Source organism: Monodelphis domestica, chromosome 1 (genome assembly GCF_027887165.1).
Source record: "Monodelphis domestica isolate mMonDom1 chromosome 1, mMonDom1.pri, whole genome shotgun sequence".
Classification (NCBI taxonomy): Eukaryota; Metazoa; Chordata; class Mammalia; order Didelphimorphia; family Didelphidae; genus Monodelphis; species Monodelphis domestica.
The window spans coordinates 331,362,499-331,388,664 of record NC_077227.1 but is presented as its reverse complement, the minus strand read 5'-3'; the positions used below and the strand labels follow the sequence as shown (position 1 = coordinate 331,388,664).

The 26,166-nt window shown below is 32.7% G+C and overlaps 1 protein-coding gene across 10 annotated transcripts in view; it reads left to right on the top strand.

The window, feature by feature from the left end:
* The window catches only part of VRK1 (VRK serine/threonine kinase 1), a 118,012-nt gene extending 92,141 nt beyond the window's left edge, over positions 1–25,871 (top strand). For 4 of the 10 annotated variants that reach the window (XM_007473609.3, XM_056811301.1, XM_007473611.3 and 1 more), the window contains 3 exons: positions 14,512–14,602; positions 15,276–15,351; positions 15,884–16,091. In XM_007473609.3, coding sequence (XP_007473671.1) covers positions 14,512–14,602; positions 15,276–15,334 — 150 coding nt within the window. In that variant the 3' untranslated portion in view covers positions 15,335–15,351; positions 15,884–16,091. Of the gene's footprint in view, positions 1–14,511; positions 14,603–15,275; positions 15,352–15,859; positions 16,092–24,858 lie in introns of those variants that run through there. The other 6 variants (XM_007473614.3, XM_056811304.1, XM_056811302.1 and 3 more) reach the window with 5 other exon arrangements.
* Positions 25,872–26,166: the final 295 nt, after the last annotated feature.

Genomic DNA, 26,166 nt, shown 5'->3' with positions numbered 1-26,166 from the left:
ATTAAATAGTAGCTGTAAAGAATATAATAATCCTACTCCATTTGTTACTTGTTGATTTTTTTTTTAAGTATTTGATTGCTAAAACAAATTGAAGACTTCAAGGCTCTTGGCAACCAAAGTGCTAACTCCCACAATTTTATAAGAATAATATTAAAGTCATCTTACTCTACTAATTTTCTCATGCTCCAAATTTGTGTTATTCCGCTTCTACTGGGTCCTTACTATGTATATAGTAAGGGGCAATCTTTTTTATTCCTTTTCAGTTAATTCCCCATCTCACTGCCCATAAAGCTATTCTAAACCCTCTCTCCTCAAGTCTTCTCTGCTTCTCTATTTCCCATCCTGTCAAATGAGAATCTTGCCTTTTTCTATATTAATAAAATAGAGACAACGTATATGAGTTTCCTCTTCTTCCCTTATCTTCTCAAAACCCTGACATTATCTCCCACTTTTCCTTTCCTTCATTCAGTTCTCTATTCAGAGGTCAATCCCACTACATGTGCTCTGGAATCTTATAATTTTTCTCCCTCATTATTGTCTCCCAAACATCTGCATGTCTCCTGGTTCCTTTCTTACCAACTTCCTATCCACCCAAGGCTCCCCCATCCTAAAACAACTGTCTCTAGCTATTTACCTGTATCTTTACTCTTTAGTCAGTGTCCTAGAAAAGGTGATCTATATTTGTTGCTTCTGTTTTCTCTGCCCTTTCTTATTCCTTAGCCCTTTGCAGTCTAATTTAATTCAGCTTCACCTGCTCTCCCACAAAGTTAACAAAACTTCCTTAATTGCCAGATCTTATGGCCTTGTTTCAATTTTCATCCTTCTTGAACTTTTTGCTGCATTTGACAGTGTTAACCATCCTTTCCTCCTAAAAATCCCTTTCTCTTCTCTGGGCTTTTGTGGTATTTGTCTTTGCTTGTTCTATTCCTACCTGTTTGATCTATCCTTCTCTATCTCTTTTGCTGGCTCATCAGTGTCACACTCTTAAGTGTGGGTGTTCCCCATTGGTCTGTTCATATTCACTCTTCAATTCCCATGAGTTTAATTACAATTTCTATGTGTTGACTCAGATCTATATAGTTATCCCTGAGCTTTAGATCTGCATCACCACTGCTTACCAGACATTTCAAACTTGATTAAAAAAAAAACAAAACAAACCTGTCATTGTCTGTTTTAGAATTGATACTACATTTCAGTTCCAAGAGTGTTTAGGTTTAGAGTTAAGCAATTAGGGTTAAGTGACTTGTCCAGGGTAACACAGATTTGAAGTGTCTGAAGTCAAATCTTTCCAACTCAAGGCCTTGTGCTGCATCCATTGTGCTATCTAGTTACCCCTTCAAACTTGATTGTCTGAGACATCTCAAATACAAGATCAGCATCTTTCTGTCATATAGGAACCCCCCATTACTACAGTTGTCCTAGTTTGTAATCTTGGTGTTATCCTTTACTACTCACTTTCAAACTGCATATCTAGTCAGTTAGCAAACATCATTACCATTTTTATCTCTACATCTCTTGTATCCAACCCATTATTTATATTCATACAACCATTGCAATGGTTCAAAGCACCTCTTGCCTGGACTATTGCAATGATTTTCTAATTGAATCTCCTGCCTTAGATCTCTACTCTCTCAAATCTCTCCTCTATATAACTTCCAAAGTAATTTTCTCTAAATATGGATTCATTTCACTCCCTTATTAAATAAATTCCAGGGGCACCCTATGTATTCTTGGATAAAATAAGAACTCTTATTTTTCATTTAAATCTTTTCATAACTTGGTTCCACTCTATCTCTCTGGCCATGTTATAAAATTTTCTTCTTCAAATGCCCTAATGATAAAGTCAAACTGCCTTTTCATTGTCTGCCCTCCATTTCTGAAATGTATTCTCTTTGCCCTTCTCCCTCAGAATTCCTCTCTTTCATTGAGAAGGAACTCCAACCCTTCTTTTTGATATGAAGTTTTTACCTCCAACTTTTAGTGCTTTTCTCTAACATCTTGGCATTTATTTTTATTTGTTCTTTGTAAATGTGTGTGTGTGTGTGTGTGTGTGTGTGTGTGTGTGTGTGTGTTCCTCACCCCCTAATAGAATAAAAGCTCATTGAGAATAAAGTTTATTTAAATCTTTTTATTTGTATTCTTTATTCCCGGTATAATGCTTGGGTACATAGTAAATGTTTAACAAATGTTTATTGATTGATTGTTTGATAAGAGATTTACTTTCAGATGTGACCACATAATATTTTTTAGTGTTCTGTTAGCTATCGGCCTCAGAGAGATATAGAGTGATATGTACACAAATAAGTTTTTTACTAGTCATGTAGGATTTCCTGTGTAGAGCCTAATCAATCATGCTCCCTGCCCCCCTCCCCCCAATAAAATTCTGTCTGTCTGAATGGAAGACATTGCCTTCATTTAAATACACACCCCTCCCCCCTAACTCTGGGATTTTTTTCCTTGAGACCCATGATCATTCAAAAGAGATTATTAGCTTTACCATACAGAATGAAAGAAAGAAAGCGAATGAGGCAGATGAAGAGAGCTAAAGCCTGGAAGTTATGATCAGGGAAGGAATTTCAGGTAAAGACTATGGTGATAAACTCAGGTATGATTGTGAGATATAATTGGTAACCATCTCTGGATGTGACTAAGATGTATATGTTATGAGAGTTCAGAAAGTTAGTTAACTGGTAGGCAAGAAGGTTTGAAAGGACATCATCTAGTACATACATTGAATAAAAGTGCAGAGTTTTAGTTCAAGAAGATGACTTCACTGAGTTGGATTTTCAACTCAAAAAGGAGAGAAAGTAGTCTGAAATCAGCAGATAACTTCAACAAAAATGTAGATATAGTGATACAGATAGTGCACAACTTAAAGAATTGCTGAATGATAGTGGGAAAGGGATGGTCTTAGAAGTAGCTGTGAGCAGCAAAGAATATGCCAACTCTTCCTTTTGCTGCATTTTTTTTCCATTGGCATGAGAGATGAACTGCCTCATAGTAGAGAAAGATGGCTAAGAATGAAGTGTCAAGATTTCATTAGCACAAGAGGATTGAAAGAATGTGAGGTGAAGAGATTTAGAATGAGAGTTTTAAGGCACGAGGAGAGGTTTAAGAGAGCACATTGGAACATGAGATCAGAGAAGGGTAGGGATTATGGAGGACTAGGGCTGAGTATAAGAATAAGAGTTCAGGTAGGGGTGATGGGTTTCTGAGCTTTTATTCTCATTTAATGATAATACTTGAGTCATAGGGACATGTGGATGAGGTATAGACAGAAGTTACTCCATATAAGAAGTACATATTTGATTCCCACTCCAAGTCCATGGAAGCCCAGGCCCTTCTGAAAACAAACAAACCATAAAAACCTTTGATAGCATTCTGGGTTGAGTCTGATTTATGGCATTACTCTGGTATTTTAGGTTTAATATTAGAAAAAAAATGAAACAGGAAAGGAAATTTACTTAGCTGTAGTAGAAGTATCTTCAATAAAGGTCTGTATTTAGGATCCCTTAAATTGATTCAACTGAATGGAATTTCCTTGCCTGAGCTGGTTATTGTGATCCACTATATAAGCACCAGAGTTCCCCTGGAGCTCCTTTCAGCTGCTTTTACAGTCATAAAAAAATAAAAAAAGACCGTACCTTCCATCTTGGAATCAATACTGTGTATTGGTTTCAAGGCAGAAGAGTGGTAAAGGCCAAGCAATTGGAATTAAATGACAGGACCACATAGCTAGGAGGAGTCTTAGGCCAGATTTGAATGCAGAACTACCCATCTATAAGCCTAGCTCTTACTCTACTTTCCACTTAACCCACTATCTAGCAGTTCTCTTTTGTACTCATTTAATGAGGAAGTGATGTCAAGAGTTTGAGCCTTTATTTGGATGAGTTATAAGTCTTGAAGGTCTTGAGTGCTAAGAGCCAGCCTAACTTGCCTAGGAGGAAGCGTTCAGATATATTACTAATATCATTTCCATTAGGCAGCTAGGTGGCATAGTGCCAGACCTCAGGTGGGGAAAACTGAGTTCAGATTTGTTCTCTCTTTGACCTTGGGAAAGTAGCAACTTCTGCTGTTTTCCTCATCTGTAAAATAGAGATGATAAAACCACCTACCTGCCAGGTTTGTTGTGAGGGTCAAATAAAATACTGTTTGTAATGAATGCATGTGGCACATAGTAATCACTATATAAATATTAACTATTATCTTCATTCTCTTTATTATTGTTGTATATAATAATTTAACATTCACATAGCTCTTACCATGCTGTGAGCACTGCTAAAGACACTTTATAATTATTATCTCATTTGATCCTTGCAATAGCCCTGTAAGAAGTTAGGTAGATACTCTGGTGTGCTGGTGTGCGTGTGCGTGTGTGTGTGCACGCGTGCATACACACACACACTTGTACACACGTCTGTGTAGATTTAGACACACCAACTCTTAACCTGGGGATGTATTTTGTAAAAAATGACTTTGAGACAGCTAGATGGCATAATTGATAGGTTGCTTGACTTTTTGTGTCAGAAAGGCTTAAGTTTGGGACATTTAACTAGCTGTATGACCTTGGACAAGTCACTTACCCTTTCTTGGGTTGAGTCCATAATCCCACAGCGTTATTGTTAGAAGCAAACAAAGTACTATACAAACTTTAAAGAGCACATTGATGTTAGCTCTTATTACTTGAAACAAATTAAATGCCAGCTAGTCCATGTAGAAACTTTGGTTTTATATATGTTTATTTTTAGAAATATTAGCTTTCTCAATTTCCATTTTTATAGCTTTCAAAGCTTTGTAGTTTTTTCTTTTTTCCCTTTTAAAATCTGTATAGACTCCCTAAGGAGCTTGATAGTGTAAGGGAGTTGGTAATAGGATGTTGACCCTCTCAACTTTACATTATTGCTGAGCATTTGTGTAATGCTGTATATTTTGTCAAGTACTTTAAGGTTATTTATTCTTTACAGCATCTTTGAGATAAATCATTTCACACATGAGGAAGCTAAAACTCGAGAGGTTAAGTGACTTGCCTAGGGCCACACAGCCAATTAATTATTATTATGCATTTATACAGCATCTTTCCTCTGAGGAGCTCATAGTGTTTCAAATTTCCTAGGAGAGGTAATATAGATTTTTAATGACATTCATAAGCATAATCCAGTCATCCTTTTACCTTACTTTTCAGTATGGTCACTGAAATATCCCAACACTGCTAAAGCTTGAGATTGTATCATTAAAATACAAATATGCAGGGTTTCATGAGGAAAAAAATAGATCGAAGAAATGGTTCCCTGTTAATTCATATAGAAGAGAATACAACCCAAATTAGGAAAATATATTTACTTTTAGTCATAAGCTTGTCCATTGAGAGACCTTTACATTACACAAATGCTGCTGGGGCTGGGAAAGAAGTTAGACTACCTTGACCCTCAAGGAACCTCCTTAGCAACAATCTGTATTCTTCCAATTTGCTAGTGGAATTTTGGTTATTTTGTGACTTTCTTGGTACTTGTAATATCATGTCTCATTAATGAAGAGTTAACAATGTCACAAAAGTATGATCACTTCAGGTACTAATTGATGATGGCTTTTGCTATGTCAGAAAGGAAATTAAGAAATGAAATAATTTCAAATGACCATAGACTATAGAAATGTTAAAACTAAATTTTCTGATGTAAATTTTGATATGACCTATATATGGGTATATAATATCCTCAAAGGTAGGAACTGTTAAGTCTTTATGTTTGTATTCACATATTTTAGCATATGTACTAAGCACTTAAGTGCTTGTTGAATTGAGATATAAATAATTATAGTGGAAATTTTTACTCATAAATTTCATTATTACAAATTACTTTATTCTCATTGTGAGTCCATTAACTCTGGTTGGTTATTTGTAGTGGATGAATATTAGAAAAGATTCTCAAGTAGCTGTTTTATGATATGAATCTTACTTTATCTTTCATCGACAAATACAAGTATTTAAATATATAAACAAGGGCATTAGAAAATAAGTAAAGTTAGCATGCAAATTGAAACAAATCAAGATTTGTTAGTGGCCTTACATGTCTCTAAACTTCAAATATTTTTCAGTTTTTAATTTCACTCTAGATTATGCTCCCATTGGCATTTATTGAGTTGTTTGTTTGATTGATTATTTACTATGAACATTTTATTTTTTTAATCCAGAAAATTTTATTTAATTAATTAATTTAGACTATTTTTCCATGGTTACCAGATTCATTTTCTTTCCCTCCTCTCCCTCCATCCCCCTTCCATAGCTGACACATAGTTCCACTGGGTTTTATATGTGTCCTTGATCAAGACCTATTTCCATATTTGTTGATATTTGTACTAGGGTGATCATTTAGAGTCCATATCCTCAATCATATCCCCATCAACCCATGTGATCAAGCAGGTGTTTTTCTTCTGTGTTTCTATACCCACAGTTCTTTCTCTGGATGTGGATAGCAGTCTTTCTCATTGTCCTGGATCATTGCATTGCTGCTAGTAGAGAAGCCCATTACATTTGATTGTACCCACAAGGGTATCTGTCTCTGTGTACAATGTTCTCCTGGTTCTCCTCCTTTCACACTGCATCAATTCCTGGGAGGTCATTCCAGTTCATATGGAAGTGCTTCAATTTATTATTCCTTTGAGCATAATAGTATTCCATCACCAACATATACCACAATTTGTTCAGCCATTCCCCAATTGAAGGGCATCCCCTCATTTCCAGTTTTTTTTTGCCACCACAAAGAGAGCGGCTATAAATATTTTTGTACTAGTCTTTTTCCTTATTATCTCTTTGGGGTACAAACCCAGCAATGGCATGGCTGGATCAAAGGGCAGACAGTCTTTTAGCGCCCTTTGGACATAGTTCCGAATTGCCCTCCAGAATGGTTGGATCAATTCACAACCCCGCCAGTATCCATTGGCATTTACATAGCTGATCTTATATGACCTTGTTTGCATGATTCTTTTGGACATTTTGGTGTATCTGCATAGATTCATTTTATTTTGTTGTTTATTAATCTGATTCTACTTTCCTTCTTCTGCATTTTTTCAGGTAAAATTCTTCTCATTGTTTTGAATTTTTCACATTTGTTGTTTCTTAAGAAAGGGCCTAGTGATAATCTGTAACATAAATGTACTTGATCTTCTGTTTTTCCTCCTCAATAGGGTAGTTTGATAATGGTCTTAAAAATTCTGATTCATTTTTAAATCATCTATTTCCAATTTTTAAAAAAGTGAATAATTGTTTAGTTATTTTCAGTTTTGTTGGCATGTTATTGAATAATATTTTCTAATACTTTTATTTCTTCACCATTAATTTGATTTTCTTCCTCTTTTTAAAAAAATTCTCTCTCTCTCTCTCTCTCTCTCTCTCTCTCTCTCTCTCTCTCTCTCTCTCTCTCTAATTCTTGCCTTCTGCCTTGGAACCAATTGGTAAGGGCTAGGCAATGGGGGTCAAGTGACTTGCCCAGGGTCACACAGCTGGGAAGTGTCTGAGGCCAGATTTGAACCTAGGACCTCCTGTCTCTAGGCCTGGCTCTCAATCCACTGAGCCACCTCTCCTCTCCCCCTTGCCTTTCCCCCCATCTTTTTAATAGAGGACCTTCCCTCATGTTTTATTGAGAAAATAAAGGCTATTACTCTTGAATACCTTCTTCCTTACTCCACCACCCCGTGTTCTTTAACATCTCCCATTTTCACCTTTACTCTAGTCTCTGAGAAGATGACCCTTTTTCATAAGATCAACCTCTTTATTTATAATCTTGGATCCTTCTTCTTATATCTCCTCTAGCAGATTGCTCACTTAATCATGTCCCCTTTCTCTATAATCATTAAATTCTTCATAATTTAAAATTTCCAAAGTATTTCCTGTTACCCACGAACATATTCAGCTCTTCCCAACCCATATTTGATTTCTTTTCAAAGTCCAACTCCTTGAAAAAAGCTGTTTGCACTCATTGCTTTCACTTCTTTTTCATTCACTGCTCTAGATCTTGCAGTTTGGCTTCTGGCCTCATCACCACTCTCTAAAGTTATATGTTATCTTAATTGCTCCCTCCCCCAATACCTCTTTCTTTTTAGACCTTTCTCTCCTCTTTTTGGAAACTTCTGGGTGTTCTGGGTGTTCATGACACAGCTATTTCCTGATTCCCCTATCTCTATGACCATTACTCTTTATTCTTCTTTCCTGTACAATCAGTCATGTATTAGGCCCAGATTGTGGCCCTCATGCTAAGGCTTTTTTCCTGTGGGTTCAGAGATTTAGAACTAGACAGGACATTAGAGGCCATTGAATCTACCTCTTTCATTTTGGAGATAGAACGGAGACTGAGTGGTTAAATGCTTTGCCCTGGATTATAACAGTATCTAAAGTAGGACTTGAACCCTAGTCTTCCTGACTTGAAATCCATTTCTATGTGTACTACTCAATACTGCCTCTCTTTTCTCTAATTCCATACTCCCATTGATCTTGTTAGCTCCCTGGTGTTCAATGTTGTCTCTATGCACATAGATTCTACATCAATGTCAGCCATAGCCTCTTTCCTAAGATCTGCCCTTTCACCAATTGCCTGTTAAGACACTTCCCACATGTCTCATAATCATCTTAAACTCAACATGTCTAAAACTACTCATTATCCCTGCCACCCCCCCCCCCAAACAAACCACTTCCTTGTTTTCTGTCAGTAGCATCATGTCAGTGGGACACAGAATTAAAGGAAACTTGAAGTAACATAACTGTTTGGTGATAAACCACTTAACGACATCATTAGACAAATTATGCTGTGCTGTGAATTCAGGGTAGCTTACATTTGCCCAAAAGTATTTTCATGCCTATGGAACAACATTACCTGGCTGGCAGCCAGTAGGGAGTTTTCCCATGATAATATTCTGGCAGAGTCTACATGTTATAGGCCTATGTTTTTAATTCACACTTATTTCAATAAAAAATTATTTGATGATGTTTCTAGATAGGGCAATGAAAGGAGCACAAATGATTGAAATTCATATATAGTTCAAAACCTTCAGTTTAAATATTTTCTCTATATTCTACCATCAGGCTTTTGTAAGAATTATTAATAAGAAAGACAGAATAATTTGAATTTTACAACTTCTTTCTCCTAATTTCTTGTTGAGGTAGGAAGCAGTAAAATTGTCTAAAAGACAGAGCAGTAAAGAGAACTTTAAGTGAAAAGCTGACAAAAAAGACTCCTGAAAAATCTAGAATTGACCATTTAATACTATATTAAACAAATTGGATCTTCACTTTAAAGTGCAATTCCATATTGGGTAGATTTACTTGAGTATCATCCAATGGCATAGGAATGGCAGAAAGTTTTGCTTGTCCTGAATAAGCCTTTGTGAAACTTACATTCACTTCTACATATAATAAATGGTGTTCAAATTTTTATTGAATTAATGAATGTAGAACATAAAAAGAAAACTGCATATTGACTTACTGAAATGAAGTTTACGAATGTGCATGATCTAGTGAAAAAGACTCTGGACTTGGATACAGGAGACCTCACAGGGTATCTCCAAAGTATATAGGGCTTAAAATTGCAGTAAAACGTTTGGGACATTTGGTATGAATTCATTCAAGTAACCATCTTTCTCAGGGCCTTAGTTTCCTCATCTCTAAAATAAAGAGATAGGATTAGATGATCCTTAAGATCCATGTTATTTTCTTGAAGAAATATTATCTTATTTCAAAGCTTCCTATGTGGGTTTCCATTTGTGTTTTAATGTCATAGTACAAGATTGCTCTGGAACCAGAACTTGGAAGGGCCTCAGAGGCTGAGTCCAATACTCTCATTTTACAGTTGAGAAAACTAAGGTTGAAGGAACTTAAATGACTTGCCCAAAGCAAACAAATAGTATCAGGCAGGTTTTGGACCAAGTCCTCAGGGCTCATAGCCAGAGCTCTTCATTGAGATAATACTTTTCTATTGATGGATATTATTGATCTAAAAATATTTCTCTGGTATAAGGTGTATGTGTTATTGATGAAAAAAATGTCTCTTTCTTATTTTGGTCCTTTCTAACAAAAATCATTTAAAAGAACAAATCTTTTCAATGAAAATATCTTTAGATTATTCTCTTGCTTCATTTATTCTTTACTTTACATAGTCATCTCCTAGTCCCATTAGCCCCTTTTTCATTTCTTCTCTTAATTATGCCTTTATGACACTTTCTTAAAATATACCTGCAATAACATAATGTCCAATTAAATACTATGTAAGTTTTGAGGGACTAGGCTATATCTTCTGAGTTTATTCTGTTCCTCAAAATAACTATATATATATATATATATATATATATATATATATATATATAGTATAATTCCATAACCAATTGTGCTACCAGCAGTTTGTTAAATAATAAAATTATGAAATGTATTTTTAAAGAAATAGTAAAAATCTACACAGGGAGGCAGCATAGTCTAATAGAAAGAAAACTAAGCTCTGGATTCTAGTTTTTCACTTCTAGTTGTTCCAACAATCAAATTGTTTATTTCCTTGAACTGTAGTTTCCTGGACTCTAAAAATGGGATTCTACTTTTATCTACCGTCTTCTTAATGTTTTTGTAGGAGAAATGGAATAACTCTGTTTTTATCTCCATTATAGATGAGTATGTATGAATTCAGAGTATAAGAATTTTCACTTAATTGCAGAATATCAGTTTGCATTTGTACAGTGAATTTAAAAGGCTCAAACTTACACATACAGATGCAAAAAACCAAAGCTAATTATGCACCTTTTCTTTTTTTGTATTTGGAACTAATAATTAGGTTTAGTACCTGCTGAAATACATCTGAAAATTTGAGGTTAAAAAAAAAAAGAAAATACATAAATCAGTGGTAGGGGGATATTACTCTTGTGTTTGTTTGTTTGTTTGTTTTTATTTGATGTTAAGACTAGTTTCCCCTCAGTTCACAAAATCATTAACAGTCCTAAGCACACGCTCTCAGTTCAAGGACAGGAAGAAAAATTAAGAATTATTCCCTGATGTAGTAGATAATGAAGGAGTGATGTTACTGTGTATTTTGTTAGCAATTATTCTTTGTATTAAGTAACTTTAAGCACTCATTTTTAATCTTCATTTTTGTAAAATTTTAAAAGCTCTTTTCAACTTGATTCTATTATAGATTGTTTTTTTCTCTTTTAAATGCATCTTTTCCTGACTCCCCTCTCCATTTTAAACAATTTTTATATATTTTTCCCCAGTTAAAATATTTTTTCCTCAGATTTTATGAGATATCTTCCCATTTCCTTTCTTATGTCTTATCAGAAGTCCATAAACATTATTGAGACAGCCCAATAATGATCTGTTGCTCTATAATGTAGAATTTTGGAAACAAATAAATGAGTACCCTGCCTATTCTTTTACATATGAGGATCTTTGTTCTTTTTAGTTAAAAGCAACTCTTTCTGTATTTAACTCTTCTTTCAGTCAGTTGTTCACGCTTTTAGTAAGATATACTAATAAATACACCTAATTTGCATTCCTATTTCCACATTAGAAGTGGGCAACTGCAAATTTAACTGGATTTTATAAAGTTCAGCACAATTTGATATTTCACCAGAATGTTGTATGATAGAGGATGTCCAAACAGTTATTCTAAAACTTCTTCATTTGTAATTTCAGGAGTGGTAAAACATTTTTAAAATATGGGTGTTGATATTTTTCATCACTTACATTTAAGATTTTTTTCTTTAGTGTCTGTAATAATATTTTTAACCTTTTTTTTCTAACATAAAAGAGCAAATAAATAGACTGAGTCTGACCTCATCAGACTTTAATCATGTCCTCATAAAAGACATTTAAACCTCCAAATACCTGTTTCTTTTCCTGTTCAAAGAAAAGCACACTACTTACTAGCTGACGACTGATTGAAAAGTAATGGGCCATCAGAAGAAATGATAAATTAAAGAATCCTTATTTGGCATTGTACTCATGTGCATGTTTAGCCAGTATTTGATTCTGTTTGCTGATCATACTACTGGTATTAAATTTGCAAGCATCTTTTTTTAGACTTTGCTCAGAGAAATCAATAGTCCAAACTTCTTGCAATTTTAGAAAAAGTTGGAAATAAATTATGGACCTGAAATGTAAATTAATATAATTCATTGCATTTTACTTAACATATATAGCTCAAAATACATGTATTTCCTTTGTTGGATAAAATATTTCTGATTTCCATTACCATGTTATTCAACTGCATTATGATGAATAAAGCTACATTTTTATTAAATAAACTTGAAACAAGATAGGGGTATTATGCAATTGGGTAGAATTTATTGCATAATGTTTTTTGATGATGAGTATTTAAAATTTTGCCCTGCTACAACCTGGAGAAATGTATTCTGTCTTGTGTGGAAAGCAATACAGTGCTGAAATATTCCTCCTTAATTTTGATCAGAATGAACAAAAGTGTCTGTGTTTATTCCTGCCTAATGCATCACAAATCTGCTGACATGCTAACCTTGGAGTCTTGGCTGGCGTTAATCAGGCCTGTGCACCGGCAGGAAAGATGTACCTAATGCACTCCATCAGTGCAGTTTGCATATGGAAGTTCTCACAGGGGAGCTGCCCTGTGCCAGCTGAGGGTTACCTGCCCACTGCAGTTATTGTATGTAATTATCGAACCAATCTGTTCAGCCCAGCAGGGTTTAGATGGTAATCATGAAGCAACACTTTGGAAAAAGAAAGATGTAAGGCACTCTCCCCTTCTCTCATCAGTTATGTGAAGTTCTAACCACTCTTAAAGCTATTTTAGTAAAGTAATACCTCTGTATACTGAGCTGTTAAGTGAATGCCACTTGAAGTTTCTTAAGGTTTAGTCAAGTTGTTATTTTTGTATTTTGTCATTTATATTCTTTTGGAACATTTGGAACATTACACACACACACACACACACATATACACACATATACACACACACACTTGTATATTTTAATCTTTCTATAGCTACCTTTTGAAACAGTTGGATTAATTATAATACACCAGATAATAACAGTTGTCCTTTTGGAGGTTTTAAGATAATGTGGCTTGAATAGAGTTCAGCTTTCCCATGTAGTTCTCTTTGGAATAGAACCCATGGTTGCCATTAGGAAAAATAACAATGTGCTGTCAGCAGGTGTTAGACTTTTTTTTATCGCTGTACAAAAATGGCCTGAAGCAAAAAAAAAAAAAGATTCAGATAAAGTTTAACTTAATGTTAATTGCTAGAAAATATAAATGAGGACATTTGTTATACTCTAGGATAGTGAGATTTTGTGTGTTTTGAATTATTTACCAAATGATGTAAATGGACAAGATTGCTATGAAAACCAGGGGATGACTTGTGCATAAAATTTGGAATTTCGGACATTTAAATTTTAAAATTCACATTGAGAAATACCAAAACTAAATGGTTTTTGGAACTTCTGGGATTCTCATACTTATAATTCAAAATGAATAAATGTAAGACATTAAATGAACCAAGTGATACAAGTATAGCAGGAATAGGAATAGAAAATAATGAAACAGAATGTCTAAATTAGTTGCTGACTATACAAATCAACTGGAAGAAAAAATAGAAGATAAGAAAAGATTTAAAGTTCAAACCCATTTTGAGAATTTAGGAGCAGGCCTGTACCTCTAAACCTAAATGAACCATTAAATTATTCTGTGAGGAAAATGTTAATAAACCCTGTTATTCCAGCTCTACTGATAGTCCTTTGTAATAAATACATACTAAAAGTTTCCTTTTGGAGGCTTATCTAAGTCCTCTCAAATACAATGCCTTCCCTCAGAGATTGCCTTCCATCTACTCAGTAAAATATCTTGTTTTTTCTTAGTTCTTTGCACACGTCCCTTTTTTTAGAATGTGAACTCCTCGACAGCAAAAATCTAGTTTTTGCCTTTCTTTTTATCTCCAGTACTAGTTCTGATGTCTGATGCACATAGTAGACACTTTACAAATGACTATTACTTGATAAGAATTTTTCCATTAATTCTGTTTGAGAATCATTAATATTTTATTATTGATAGAATGCTAGGGTGTAATATTTTTGTATGAAAAGTAATTTTCTCCTTCAGTTGTGAAGATTAACAAAAAATTAACAGTAAAAATAACGACTTTATAGTTCAGTATTTTAAAAGAGATGTATGTACATAGTCAATTGTGTTATCTAGAGTGTCACATTCCTTTTCTGAACCTCAATTTAAAATATTGATATTTTATATATGTTATAATATATATTTGTATTCTATTGGTTTTGCATGGTAGCACAATCCTTTATCCTTAGTAAGTATTTAAAATAACGAATGAATGGTTCTGATATATAAATGCTGAGTTGACTTTTTTTCTTACACTGAAGAGACGATGGTCTAAGTAGCTAGAGGTGTGATTAATATGATTTCAATAGGCTACATGTACTATTTATATTACTATTATGTGGCAAATTTGTCTATTTGCCTATGTCAAACCAATATGGTTTTTTTTTTTATATTAGAAGCGAAAGAAAGAAGTAGAAGAAAACATAGAATCAGGGGTTGAAGATATGGAAATCTCAACTAGAAGTATATTGGAGGGAGCTCAAACTCGTAAGTTAAAAACAAACTTCCTTTTCTTCCTTATATGCCACTTGGACTTTCTTATCATGGACAATTATTGAAAGCATCTGTTTATGTGAGAATATTAACTTTTTATGCTAAAATTGCTTACCATGAGTTTTCTTAGTGAAAATACTAAATATTTATGGCATTTTGTAATTTTCAAAATGCTTTCCTGTGCAATCTCATCTAATCCTCACAATAGCCATTTGTTTTAGATAGGGTAGATACTTTATTTTATACTTGAGGAAGTTGAATCTTCTTTAACTCTTCTTTACCAGCTTATGTATTCTATCAGCATATTTTTCATTACTTTGAATTATTACTTTAAATAACACCAGCCATTTAAGTTACCTCAAAAAGCATGCCACAGGGCTATGATACAAGCAAAATCTACATAAGACTCCATACATGTTCTTATGGTTAAATAAATGATTTATCCATTCACATGTTTTGTGGGAAGACATGATTGTTACTTTTCCCTTTCATTCATAGTCAATCACTCATTCATTTCTGAATCTTGTTGTACTTTTACATAATACTTATATTTACACTTGCAATGGAGAATAAAGGTAAGGAAGGTAAGCATTCCCACTTTACATCTTGTTGCCATCTTCCTTCTTCCCACTGTTCTTCTCCCTTGTCTTGTTCATTTTGCTGTTAGGAAATGATCATGATGTTCTGAGGATCACTACATCAAAGCATATCTCAAGCACTGATTAACAGCAGCGACTACAACAGTGAGTGGAAAAATTTAGGTGTGGTTATAAAAAGAGAGAAAGGAGGAGTTAGAGGACTATTTCTTTTAAAATATTTTAAATTTTAGTGTGACAGATTTAGTTTAAGATAATCCAAGAATACTATAGTAGAGTAGATATTTAAAGTTTGAAATTAATTCATAACTATACAGGGAATTTACACAGTTGTTCTTAACTGTGCTTATCAATATGCACACAACTATTTTACATACAAAGTAAGTTAAAAACATTTTTATATAATTTAAATTTTAGTATAATAGCTGGATTTTGTGTCTTAACTATAATAAATTAAAGAATTTAAAGCAATAGTAAAGGCATAAGGGACAGAATAGAATTAAATAAATGCTTCTAAAGAGGGAGAGCAATTCAGATATTTGATATTAGAAGCTTGAAATTGGTTTAAATAACTAAGTTGAGAAAGTTTAACCAAATTCTTCTGTATGCAAATCAGTGCTTTGGTTTGTCACATCTAAATATCCATTTTCCTCAGTAGCTTATCTTTTCTCTGAAATAGTGCAGACTATTTAAGATAATCTGATATTCAACTATTCATCACTCAAATAAGTTTCATCTGAGATGGCGCAGTGGCAGCAGCTACTTTAGAGTTCCAAGGAGAGAGATTTAACATCATTCACCAGGTCAAGAAAACTTTAGATTGAAAGAAACCAAACTTCCATTTGTTTTTCTGTATACATAATAAAATTCATAATGTTTATGAATAATGTTTTGAGGCTTTCACATTCAGTGTCACAGAAGTATTTCAAGAGTACAGTTACTTTCATTGTTGGTTTTAGAAATGTCATTTTCTTCATTAACAATTTTATTTTCAATCACAATTTATAGTTTATAATATGGTAAGAGATTTTGCTCACCATGGGATCTTTCAGAAAGCTATACAAGACAAAATGGGAGCAGCTTTCTTTAATATCTATTTAGACCATTTAAAAATATGTATTATTTCCTTGATATACCTAAACTCATTTTGAATAGTTGGTGGTCCATTGTGTAAGAACGTATTCTGAAAGCTTTCAAAAATGTGTATTATGTGGGTTTTCACTAAAAAAAGAGGGGGGTGATAGGGGTTGTTCCCAAGAACAAGGACCTCTAATCCCATTATTTTTATGTGAGACATAATTTTTGCCAATTGAGAATTTTTCTTTTTTGCTAAAAATATCCCCCTCCCCCAACACAAAATAAACTTTAAAAATCATGCATCCTATTCACTATTAGTACTGATTTTTCAAAATCATAGTAAAATTTGGTTAATAACAGTAACATATAAAAATATGTGTATGTGTATATATAGTATATATTCTTAACTCCCTGCTATTATAGTTGTTTTTTAAAAAAATCTTGCACTTTGGCACCAGAACTAAAGGAAGTGTTACATTGTATTTTTGGTGGAATAAAGAAATTTTTGAGAAAAAAGAAGAATTAAAAATAATATTAACATAGAAATTTCAACAGTTGAAAAATATATATTTCATAGTCATATCAAAATGTCTTTTCCTTTTTCAAACACTGAAGTTTATATAGTTTCTTTATATTTGGAATACTTTTGTATATTTTATCAGGTAAAAATGAATCTTACAAATGATTATATTTCATGAGAACAAAAATAAAACCAATTTCTTTAGAGCTTCATAGAATTTTGCTTTCTAGAACATTTTGCTCATATATAACCATTAGAACTGACACTGGGAAAAGTAGACTTTGACATAGGCACAAAAGAAATTCCAGGTTACATAGTATTACTACCCACTACCTAATGTCAATGATAATGAGATTTGACTGATAATAAATTAATAAAGAATGTTATTATAAAAATAAAGTATCAATGATGAAGCAAACTTGAGGCCCACTTTACTCTAGGTTAGGGACATATATTAAGAATAAAATTATACTGAAGACACTTTACATATTAGAAGATTGCCTGAAATAGATGATTTGGAAATAGCTCTAATCAGAATTTTAAAGAGGAAATCAGAAAAACAATCCTAAAAATTTATCAAACTATCACTTTTGTGTTATATGACCAGGCAGATCATGAATGAGTCACCTTCTTGAAACATCAGTGATTTGCTGGTAAATGTTTAACAACAAGCTCTCTGAAAATATAGGATGCAGTTTTATGTTTCATCTATATAATATTTTCTCCAGTATTTACTTATGTGTACACATCCAACAAAACCATAAATTAATCTGATTTGTAGAGTTTCCTAATTTCCAGGGTGTAAATAAATAATCATGCTCTGAAAATTTATCAATTGGTTCTCAGTAGCAAGTACAATCTGGCTCCAGCACAGCTGTGTCAAATATCTTCACACCTCATTCCTCAGTGAGTTTTGTAATAGAAATTATAATTATATATCTGTAGAAGAAAGAATTCCTGATAAAGCAAATCCTTCATGAATTCCTAATTTGGTAGTAGAGTGTTTACTCAATGGTTCTCATTCACAAGCTTCCTTTCTGTGAATCCATAACAGGAACACGAGCAAACTTGTTCAGAGGCCAACTAGAATAGAGATCATTCTTGCCTTTTACCCTTCAAGAAGTGGCAATTCCTGACTTGACTTAATCATATAAAGGTAATGAGAGTGGAGCAAGACAGAGAAAGGGTGCCAACATAAATGATTGGGCCAGGCCTGAAGGGAAAGATCCTAAAATCTACCTGGGCTTGTTCTTGCTCACCCAGAGGTTACTTAGGGAAGGTACTCAGGCCAGCAAATCTTTTATCTCCTCAGATGAGAGGAATCTGAGACATTCCTTTTAATATCCTATAAAGGAAAGTAAACCAATGGGATCTATAGATCCCTAAGAGAACTTGAAACAAGAAACTCCAGAATCATTTTAAAAAGAAGTAAAATCCATAAGAGAAAAAATTAGTAATGAATGTAGCTCAGATAGAACTCTCAGTGAGAATTGTTTTTAATGAATGGATTAGAAACAATTTGAATACATGAAGCATATCTCAAAAGAAGTGAAAGACAAAGGCCTAGATTTGGAACATAAAAACATCAAAGTGGAGGAAATTTTGGCAAAATTATTTTTATAGATTTGTTATGACAGGTTTGAAAGACTGACCTAAGAAATCATAAAAGGATAAAAAAGGGACACGAGGAAAAGACTTACAGGAACATAAAGAATCGGGTAGAAGAGGTCAACTGAAGCACCACGGATTGACCTTCCTACAGGTGAATCTTTATCTTTTGCAGAATACAGTTGTAGAGTGGGAGGTTGCATAAATGGCAAGAGGGGATGTGGGGAACAGAGGGGAACAAGAGATACCAAATTCAAAGAAGAACAGTGAACTTTATAAAGGTAATTCCTATACTCTCCCAGCAAAAGGGATGTAGATAGAATAGGAGGGAATAAGACATGGGTCTAGAAGAGAAGAAGAGTTTTACCCTAATGAGCGAAACAGTGGTGAAAAAGGGCAGAAAAGTTCTCACATTGTAGAGGAACTTTACATTTGAAATAGAAGATGGGAACCTTATTACTATTCTAGTTTGAAGGAATGGCCATCCCTTAGGGGAACAGGTACCCAGTATAGTCAGGGAACATAGAAGTAGGAATAGACAACACTTCCTTTGTAAAGGAGTTTGCTTATAAGTGAGGCTTGGCTGTAGGATTTAGGACACAGCAGTTTTTATTTCATCACTATTATATTGCTACCCTCACACATTGATATTTCTAAGAGTAAGGAGCAGATACAAAGCTGTATGAGGAAAGATCCATACATACATAATAATGGAAATTTATTGGAAGAAAGACTTCAGACCTTCAGAAGCTTTTAACCACATGAGGGACATAGAATAAAGAAGAAAAATAAAAGTATTAATTACATATTAGAAAAAATTCAGAATACACTGGGCAGGTAAAGAAAGAATGAAAAGAATAAAGAAATTCTTAGGAAAATCAAATTAATGAACGTAAAATCAAATTAATGAAAATAAGTGGCAGGAAAATTTTAACTAACCACTTGAAAGAAAAAAAGATCAGATGAGTAGAAAAATCATACATGAGAGAAAAATCAATTATTTAAAATCCACAACTAAGGAAAAGTTAGTCAAAGTAGGAGCAAGTTATTGGGAGAGCAACTGTGGACACAGATTAGCAACAAGTTAGTATTGTTGTAAAGATCAAATAAGAATATTTGTAAGATACTTAGCACAGAATTTGACAGATAATAGGATTATATAAATGCTAACTTTTTCTAAAACTAGTCAAGGGGTTTAAATATTGATTTTAAAAAAAGCAATACTAAAAAAAAGTGGAAAAAAGAAACTTAGAAATCATTACTTTGAATGTGAATAGATTAAGCAACTCAACAACAACACTACAGAGAATAACAGAATTGATTAAAAAAGAAATAAACCAAGACTTATAGTATATATACCAAAAACTTATCTAAAAAATAAAGATATGTAGAATGAAAATAGACTGGACAAGATTTACTTTGTATTAGAATATTCTATTCTATTCTAATATTCTATTGTATGTACTATTCCATGTATATAGAATGTTCTATGTATATAGAAAAGCAAGAGTTTGATCACACTATCATCCAAAGGGAAAAAAAAACAAACAAAAATTAAAACAAAAAAAAATTTTGCTAATAGCTATAAACAAGAAAACTATCTGATGCTTCTAGGAGACATAGATAATAGACTACTATTAATACTAAATTTGTATCAAATGACAAGTTTTAAATTTATAAATTTAAAAATGAACTAAAATAAGAAAAGGTATGGATAAGAGACAATAATAGGAGTCTCTAAAGTACTTCTCCCAGGTCTAAGTGAGTAACAGAGAAGTAAAGGGAAAATATAGATTTGAGTAATAATTTGTCTAAAGAAATTAGAAATAAAAGACATGGTATCTTGAGTGGGAATGGTTGAAGAGTAAACATTTCTCAGGATCACATGAAAACAGAACCTGTAGGACACAGACAAATGATAAATGTTAAAAAAGTAGAAATACCAATTATATCCTCTACATTAAACCTTAATCATACACAATGAGTGAATCAAAGAACAAATGAAACTATGTAAAAAAAGGTAAACAATGAGAATATATTAGCAAATTTAAAAATATATCCATGAATTGGATGTTTAATTAAAAAGCTAGAAAATATATTAAAAAAATAGAAAATTGAACAATTTGAAAATTAGAAGGGAGACTACAGCATCTAGGTGGCTCGATGGACAGAGAGCCAGGCCTGAAGATGGGAGGTCCAGGGTTCAAATTTGCCCTCAGATACTTCTAACTGTGTCAGGTCATTTAACTCAAGTTGCCTAGCCTTACTGCTCTTTTGCCTGGGAACTGATAGTATCAATTCTAAGAAAGAAGTTAAGGGTTTTAAAAAAATGAATGGGGAGATTAATTGGAAACAAAAATATAATAGACCTGATAAAACTAAAAAACTGGTTGTTTGAAAACTAACAAAATCTATATACTCCTGTAATCTGTTTAGAAAAGTGGAATCAAATCAAATTAACAAAAAATAAACAAGGTAAAAACCACAACACAGACATAAAAATCATCAGAACCTACGATAGTTAGATGTCTGCAACACTAAAGATTTAAAATAAATAATAGAATTTTAATCCAGTTTTAAAATAGGAAGTTAAAGTAGTTTTAAATGAACTATTAAATGGGTTGGAGATCCTGGCCTTCCTGGGCTATTTTATATGACAAGAGAATTCTGACAAACTTAAAAAACAATGGGAATCAGGATAATATAAAGTCAGGCAAGGACTATAAATTAACATTTTTAATGAATATTGATTTTAAATTAGTAAACGACTCTGACAATATGTTTATATATGTATATGTTCATTATGATCCAATTGGATTTATAGCAGGAGTTCAAAGATATTTAAAGAAACAGCAATAATATTAAAGACAAAAACATCCCAAACAACAGTTGTAGGAAAAAAGGAAAAAGATGACCCCTGACAAAGTACAACATTGATTTTTTTTTTAACCCATACCTTCTATTCAATACTAAATATTGGTTCCAAGGCAGAATAGCAGTAAGGACATAGCAATGGGGGTTAAATGACTTGCCCGTGTTCACGTAGCTAGGAAGTTTCTGATGTCATATTTGAACCCAGGACCTCCCATCTCTAGGCTTGACTTTGAATCCACTGAGCCACCCAGCTGTCTCTCTAATATTCATTTTTGAAAAAAATAGAAATATGCAGAAGACAACTATAATTACACCCATAGAAAGACTTTAAAAAATATAATTAAAAACCAAAAACTATTATTATGTGCAATGGGAAAACTTAAAAAGCTTTTATATAAGTACAGAAGTAGAGTAAGATTACCCTTTTCCCTCCACTCTCATTTGACAGAACTTTTGAAATATTAACATAAGAAAAAAATATAGGCAAAGGAGAGGCAAAAATATCTTTTCCTAGTAGGTGGTTTACCTAGCAAATCCTAGAGAATCAGAAAGCAAAATAAAATGTAACTCAAAAGAAATTAATAGCATTTTAAATATAACAGTTACAAAATCCAGGAGAAAAATAAAAGAAATGGAAGTTCCATTCAGAATGACTACAAAATGGATAAAAATTCAGATTCAGCCTACCAAGACATTCAGGACCTATAAAGACACAATTACAAAATGCTCCTTAAAGAAATAATGACTTAAATTAGCTAGGATTATTATTCAGTGCCCCTTTGGGGCCATTCCAATATACAAATGATAATACAACCTAAATGAATTTATAGATTTAGTGCTATATCATACTACCAAGTGGTTACTTAAAGAGTTTAACAAAATAATAATTTAGTTAGAGAAAGAAAATAACATCTTAAATATCAAGAGAAACGTGTACGCGTGTGTGTGTGTAAAAGGGAAATAACATTTTCCACATCCCAAATTATACTATAGATCAACAATTATTAAAACTGTTTAGTACTTATTCAAAAAATAAGAGAGGAGATCCATAGAATAAATGTACTAGGTGAGAACAGAAACAATTGAACTCAATTATACAGTTCAATAAACCCAAGAATATAAATTACTCAGGTCAAGAATATTTATTTGAAAAGACTTGGTAGAACATTTGGAAAGCACTTTTGGCAGAAATTAGGTTTATATTAGGACTCCTAACTTTTTTTTTCCGTAGATGCCTTTGGCAGTCTGGTGAAGCCTATGAACACTTTCTTGTGATAATGTCTACATATGTAAAATACTGGGGATTACAATGAAAACCACTCAGTTAAATATATTTATGAAACTTTTGAAGAAAATTTCATAGACTTCAAGTTAAGAAGCTCTAGTTTAGATCAGCATGTTATTTATATTATATAGAAAGGTCAAAATAGATCTTTAAATGGGTTAGAAGTAATCCCCAAAGGTAAAATAGATAATTTAAATTATATGATAATTCCAAAGTGTTTGCATAAATAAAATCTTCATGTTTAAGATAAGAGGGGAAGTAGCTAATTAAAGAAAATACTTTTACATGAAATACTCATTATAGCTAAGATATATAGGGAATTGACACAAACATTTAAGATGGTAAGTCATTCTTCAGTGGAAGAGAGGTTGATGTATATGACAGTAAGTTCCCCAAAAGAGATTTGTAAACTATTAACAACAATATAAAACATTGTTCCAAATACTATTAAGAGAAATGCAAATCAAAAGCAGAGTTTTCATCTCATGCTCAGCATCTTGGCAGAATGACAGAGATTGGAAATAGTATTTGAGAACTTGTAGGAAAAAAAATGCATTTTGTATCCTAAAATAGCATCTTTTTTTAAAAACCTCTACCTTCTGTTTTAGAATCAATACTAAGAATTGGTTTCAGGTTAGAAGAGTGACAAGGGCTCATCAATAGGGGTTAAGTAACTTGCCCAAGGTCACATAGCTAAGAAATGTCTGAGGCCACATTTGAACCCAGGACCACCTATCCCAAAGTCTGGCTCTCAATCCACTGAGCCATCTAGCTGTTCTCTTATTAGTATGTGTAATACCAGCTGTGTGACCCTGGGCAAGTCACTTAAGCCCCATTGCCTAGTCCTTACCAGTTGCATGCCATGGTATCAATACACATAATTGATTCTGAAATGAAAAGTAATGGTTTAAGAAAAAATAGTATAGTAGTATGTTACTACCCTATAAGAAAAAATAAATATAATGGATAATGCAGAGAAGCATTATTAATGAACACTTATTTGAACTCTTAAAAAGTAAAGTTAGCAGAACCAGAAAATATATTCACACAGTGATAACAGTATAAGTGAAGAGAACAAAAAACAGTATGATGAAAAGGTATGGCTCCACTTTATAAGATATGAGAATATACCTCTCTTCTTTTTACGGTGGAGGTGAATATCTTGACTGATTATTGGTTAGTTCTGCCAAACAATTTTTCTTTAAAAAATTTTTTTTATTAGGATGTCTCTGCAGGGTAAAAGAAGGAACAGTATCTTAGGAAATATGGGTAATGTGAAATCCAAGGATAATGACAAAAGTTTAAAATAAAAATATTTTTCCATTAAATTTGCTATATAGAAATCATTTAACATCTGGTTCTTATTAGATGTATGTGAGAGAAGACATTATTTTTACTCTGGACATAAATAATACCATCTATTTTTCACAAAAGAAGAATAACTTTAACACAAGTTTTGATTATGGACTACAACATTGTTTTCCTTCTGATAGTTATAATTTTGTATTAGCATAATGAAATGAAAACTTGTTTTATTAGCCAACATAGTTGGTCTTGATAATGCTGGTGCATACTCACAAATTTACCCTTCTAAATCTTATATGGCAACCTCAGATGAGATGTTCACTTTTATGACATTTTCTATTCAATAACCCTTACAAAAAAAAAATACTCTTAGTATCAAACATGGCTTTCCATTCTAAATGCTCATTCTGATAGAATCAATTAAGTTCCAGTAGCCCCATATTCTGCCAGGAATGTAGAAATGGGGTTTAAGACAATATATATGCATTAAAATTCTTTGCTTTTGCCATAATATCAATAGTAGCCTCATAGCTATATTTTGTAGCATTAGTTTTTAAGTTTTTTAATAAATTTTCATTTAAAATAATTCTTTCACTTTCTGTACCTTGGTAAGCCAAGTATATTCTGTGTAGTTCAAATTCCCAGGGAAACTACAAATAGAAAACTGACTTTCTCTCCTCTGTCTCCTCTCTCTTCCCTACTTGTTCCCCTTTCTCCTTATCTATAAAATGATGGTAATGATTATCTGTTATGTTTGACTGAGAGGGTTGTTGTGAGGATTAAATGAGATAATATATTCTTAGCACTTGGTAAAACTTCAAGTGCTACAGCAGTGTTAGCTATTATAAATATGAAAATACTTTCTACCCTTCCATGCAGTTTGCATTAATGGTGTAAGAATTTTTGTATAAGAATGTAATTTTCTCAAACACAATTGTGGGTTGTATTTTGTTTCCTAATTTGTATCTTTCTCTTATTTTTAAAGGTTCAAGAACCAGAAAGAGAGTTCTGAAGTAAAACAGATACAGTAACTCCATATGCAGAATTTGCTCCATTTCCCCTTTTTCTGTATTACTTCTTTTCTCTTCATGTTGTGTTTATTTTTCATGTAAATCTTGGGAAGAAGGATGGTGGAAATATTTTTAAGTCTTTATGTTTTTGAAGAGTGCTTCAAGATTTTTATTAAAATAAATACTTCATATAATTTGTTACTCATCAAGGTCCAATTTATGAAATGTTCAAATTATATTATCATTATTTAGTGCATTTTGTGACATCCTGAAAAAGTTTAAATTCCTAAAGTGAAATGTTAGCAGGTGTTAACTTAAAAAAATGTATAAACATCTGGATGCTTTGGAGGCTACACTAGGATCTCAATATAGTTATATATACTGGAAAGAAAGTAATGCATTTCTTATTCACTTAACTTTATTTTAATCCAGTATGTTCCCCCCCCACCCCCCCCATGATAGAGATAGGTATCTCTGGAATTTTAAAAGGGAATTTTTCCCCCTTTAATCCAAAGTAAAGAATTTCTGGGCTTTTGAAACATGTATTTTTTTTTTTAATTCTTAAGTTTATTATAAATTTGCACCTTTGAATTTTAGTAGTCAATGAATTGGTATTTTGTTGAGAGCTTATAACTGTTGTTATAATCACTTTTACCTTTAATATTGTCTTATGTAACATACTTAATTTAGTTTATTTATCTTTACAATATCCTTGTAAAGGGATGGTGGAAGCAGATATTTTTCCAGATTCCCTAAAAGAGAAACTGATATATTGTAGTGTTAATTGAGTTGTCTGTAGTCAGTGGCAAAAGGAAACCTGCCTCCAGAACCCTGACATTCTTTTTTGATGTGACAATTGAAAATGCATTTATTTTCTTTCAAGATATACCACCTTGCCTCAAATATAACTGTAGCTTTTCGGTCAACTAAAAAAATGAGACAAATAATTATAATAAAGATTTCCTTCATTTGAGGGGAAAAAAAGCAATTCTAAATGTTACTTGATTCATATATATCAGTTATAATTATATCAATAAATCTTTAGTGTACTTTGATAAAAGTCACTTGTTGAACACCTCATACATGCTCAACACTGGTTGGTACAGGTACTGTGGAAGATAAAAGAAGGCTAAGATGGTAAGTGTTTTTGGCTCTTGAGGAGCACATAGTACTCCTAAGAAAATAAGGTAGGCATCTGGGTGTTGCAATGAATAGAGCTCTGAACCTGGGATCAATTAACTGTATGCCCCTAGATAAATTACTTAATTTCTGTCTGCCTCACT